General features: G+C 33.5%; 1 protein-coding gene across 1 annotated transcript in view; it reads left to right on the plus strand.

The window, feature by feature from the left end:
• The first annotated feature begins 1888 nt into the window (after nucleotides 1-1888).
• The window catches only part of LOC106474475 (testis-specific serine/threonine-protein kinase 2-like), a 5732-nt gene continuing 4715 nt past the window's right edge, over nucleotides 1889-2905 (plus strand). The window contains exon 1 of the mRNA XM_013935167.2: nucleotides 1889-2029. Within this exon, the coding sequence (XP_013790621.1) occupies nucleotides 1889-2029 (141 nt within the window). The remainder of the gene's footprint in view (nucleotides 2030-2905) is intronic.

Genomic DNA, 2905 nt, shown 5'->3' on the forward strand with positions numbered 1-2905 from the left:
GATATAGTGTTGTCTTGTATATAAGACCGGCCACGAAGCGAAGAGGGTAATGAGTAATTGAACTGCAGTCAGAGAGAATATTGTTGAGCACGTGAAAAGTTCGTTGAGAATTATAGCGTTTGTTATAGCGCGGCTGTTGAAATTAAGTGTATCGCAAAGTTATATTCAGAAAGAATAAACCAGTTTTATTAAGAAAGGACTTGTGTCGCTAAAGTTTCGTCGGAACGAAGTTACGGAAAATTAACTAACGAACGGAGACGTAACAATATTATTATATTTAGTATACCATTGTTACAAGTCTTGTCGTCGTTGTAAACGTCTCAACAACTCGTGACACTAATGTCACCATTGACGAGTTATGGTATTAAACGCACAGTATAGAAGGTTGTGACATCGAGTAAACAAAAGACAGCCCCTATTTTTATACATCTCTGATTTGAAATCATAGTGACATAATGACATAATAATTCTGTATATTAACGCCCCCCCCTCCCCAATAGAGCCCGGTAGCTTAGTGGTAAATCTGCGGATTTATAACGTTAAAAAATCGGGTTTCGATATCCGTAGTGGGTACAGCATTGTGTATCTTTTCATTTAGCTACAAAAAGAAACACTGTATCAGTTCGAATATTCTCAATAACCTGAAGTTAGTTATGGTGTGAATGGCTGGCGAAGCATGATTATAATTAATTATAATTGTTATAATATTGTTACGTCTCCGTTCGTTAGATAATTTTCCGTAAATTCGTTCCGACGAAACTTTAGCGACACAAGTCCTTTCTTAAATAAAACTGGTTTATTCTTTCCGAATACAACTTTACGATACACTTAATTTCAACAGTCGCTCTATAACAAACGCTCACGTCTCACGTGGCCAACAATATTTTATCCGCATACATTCAATTACTCATTGCACTGTTGTCCCGTCACGTTGTGAACGTCTTATATATACAAGACTAACACATATCTAGTAAATGCTAGGGCATTCTTGAAGGAACAGGATATTTCTAGAAAGAGGTGGCGTGATACTAGTCACGTGACCTCGATGTCGTAACACTATATTAGAATTAGGCTTATTATATATACTTAACATTACATTCTTTAACTAGTTCCCTAGAGATTTCCAAGTATTAGAAGAGTGTATAACAGTAGTATTTCAACCACATTATGATTGCTATATCTATTGCTCACGACGCGTTTCGCTCAATCCAGAGCTCTTATGACAAGTATACTTAATTATAATCACGCTTCTAATTAATTATTATTGAAATACTACTTGAAAATCCCTAAGGAACTAGATAAAATAATGTAGCGTTGAAAAATATAACAGCCCAATACACATGTCTTTTGACAAGTATAATTAATTATACATCTGCAGGTAGGCCTAAAGAGTACCTTACTGACTGAAACCTAAAAAAATAAAACTGTTTTACCAGGCGATATTTTAACCTATTTTTATCTGAATTTACATTTTGTTGTTTGCCCCGTTTCTTTCCTCTTATACCAGAATTAATATCTTTACAGCTATGCCTGATAATGCAAAGAATCCCTAAATTTGTACAAAACAACAAGTAAATCCTTGTATAACTCGAGAAATTGTTTTCTTTCGATTTAAGAATTTTTGTTAATTCCAATAATGAATCTAAGGGGAAAATGTGTAACAATGTTCTTACATGATTTATATTTCTATGTCTAAGAGGTCGCCATGTATATTGTTGGACTTCTCAATGTAACCATGACGATGTTATTTGTTTAGGACATAAATTAAATCAAAAGTCACTCGTCAACGTGCCATAAAAGCAACATGAATACTAGTTAAACTAGCTGATACAAAATTCCATTGTATCTTAAAGCCTCAAAATTAGGCGCAAAAACAAATTGATAAGTCATGATACGAGGCTATGAAAAATTAAGTAAAGATCATCCTAATACTTCTTCAAACTATGTTTATGCAAATGCAAATGCGGAAATTTTGTTAAAACATGGTTATAAATTGGGTGGAATTATTGGCGAGGGTTCTTACTGCAAAGTGAGGTAAGAAATAAAGCAAAATCCCCACATTATAAAGCACAACCTGGTGGAACTTTTGTACAATAAACAAATATTATCACAATACGCATTTGACCTTTATTAGAATTATCATAGAACACATTAGTGATTTATAAACATTTATATTACAAACTTAAATCGGATACACAGAAATACAAAACACCGTATATTGATATGAAAGGTTTTTAAAACTTCAGACTTTATCTACATACTTTTGTCAACTTTTAACACGCATTGTTACAAACACATTGTACGGATAATTGTAATTTATAACATTTTAGATATAACAAGGCAAAACAATTGTTATAACAATTGTTATAAAACAATGTCAAATCGCTCCTCCCAGTTTGTTTCGATACAAATTAGGAATAACAAATATTGTTGGACAGCCACCAATCAGAAAATGTTTACTTGACTTTGATATTACAGCGAAATACTTTGAATAGAAAGTAAACAAAATTAACCTCAATTCTTGCATCTCACCTGGTGACGTCAGGTAAACTTGGTGACAATGAAACGTTGTGGAAAAATAAACAAAATATTTTACTCTGTATACAGGGGCGGCGCTAAAGGGGACTTGGGCTATAGCCGCCTCAACATTTGCTTTAGCCACCAGAACCAGCTTGTCCACCTCATGGTGATCTACACATCCTGACGGAAAAGGCTGGCGCCTGATCTGTCTATACAACAGACAAAACCTTGTTTGAAACAATTAAGTTTTATTATTTAACTAATGACATTTTATTTCTTGTATTGTTCGAAATAAACCGCAGATTATAAGATATATTGAAAGTGAACATATGTGTGTGTGTGTGTGTGTGTGTGTTGTGTATAAAATGTAATATTTTATCATTCA

The sequence above is a fragment of the Limulus polyphemus genome, unplaced genomic scaffold (assembly GCF_000517525.1).
Source record: "Limulus polyphemus unplaced genomic scaffold, Limulus_polyphemus-2.1.2 Scaffold7265, whole genome shotgun sequence".
NCBI classification, from domain to species: Eukaryota; Metazoa; Arthropoda; class Merostomata; order Xiphosura; family Limulidae; genus Limulus; species Limulus polyphemus.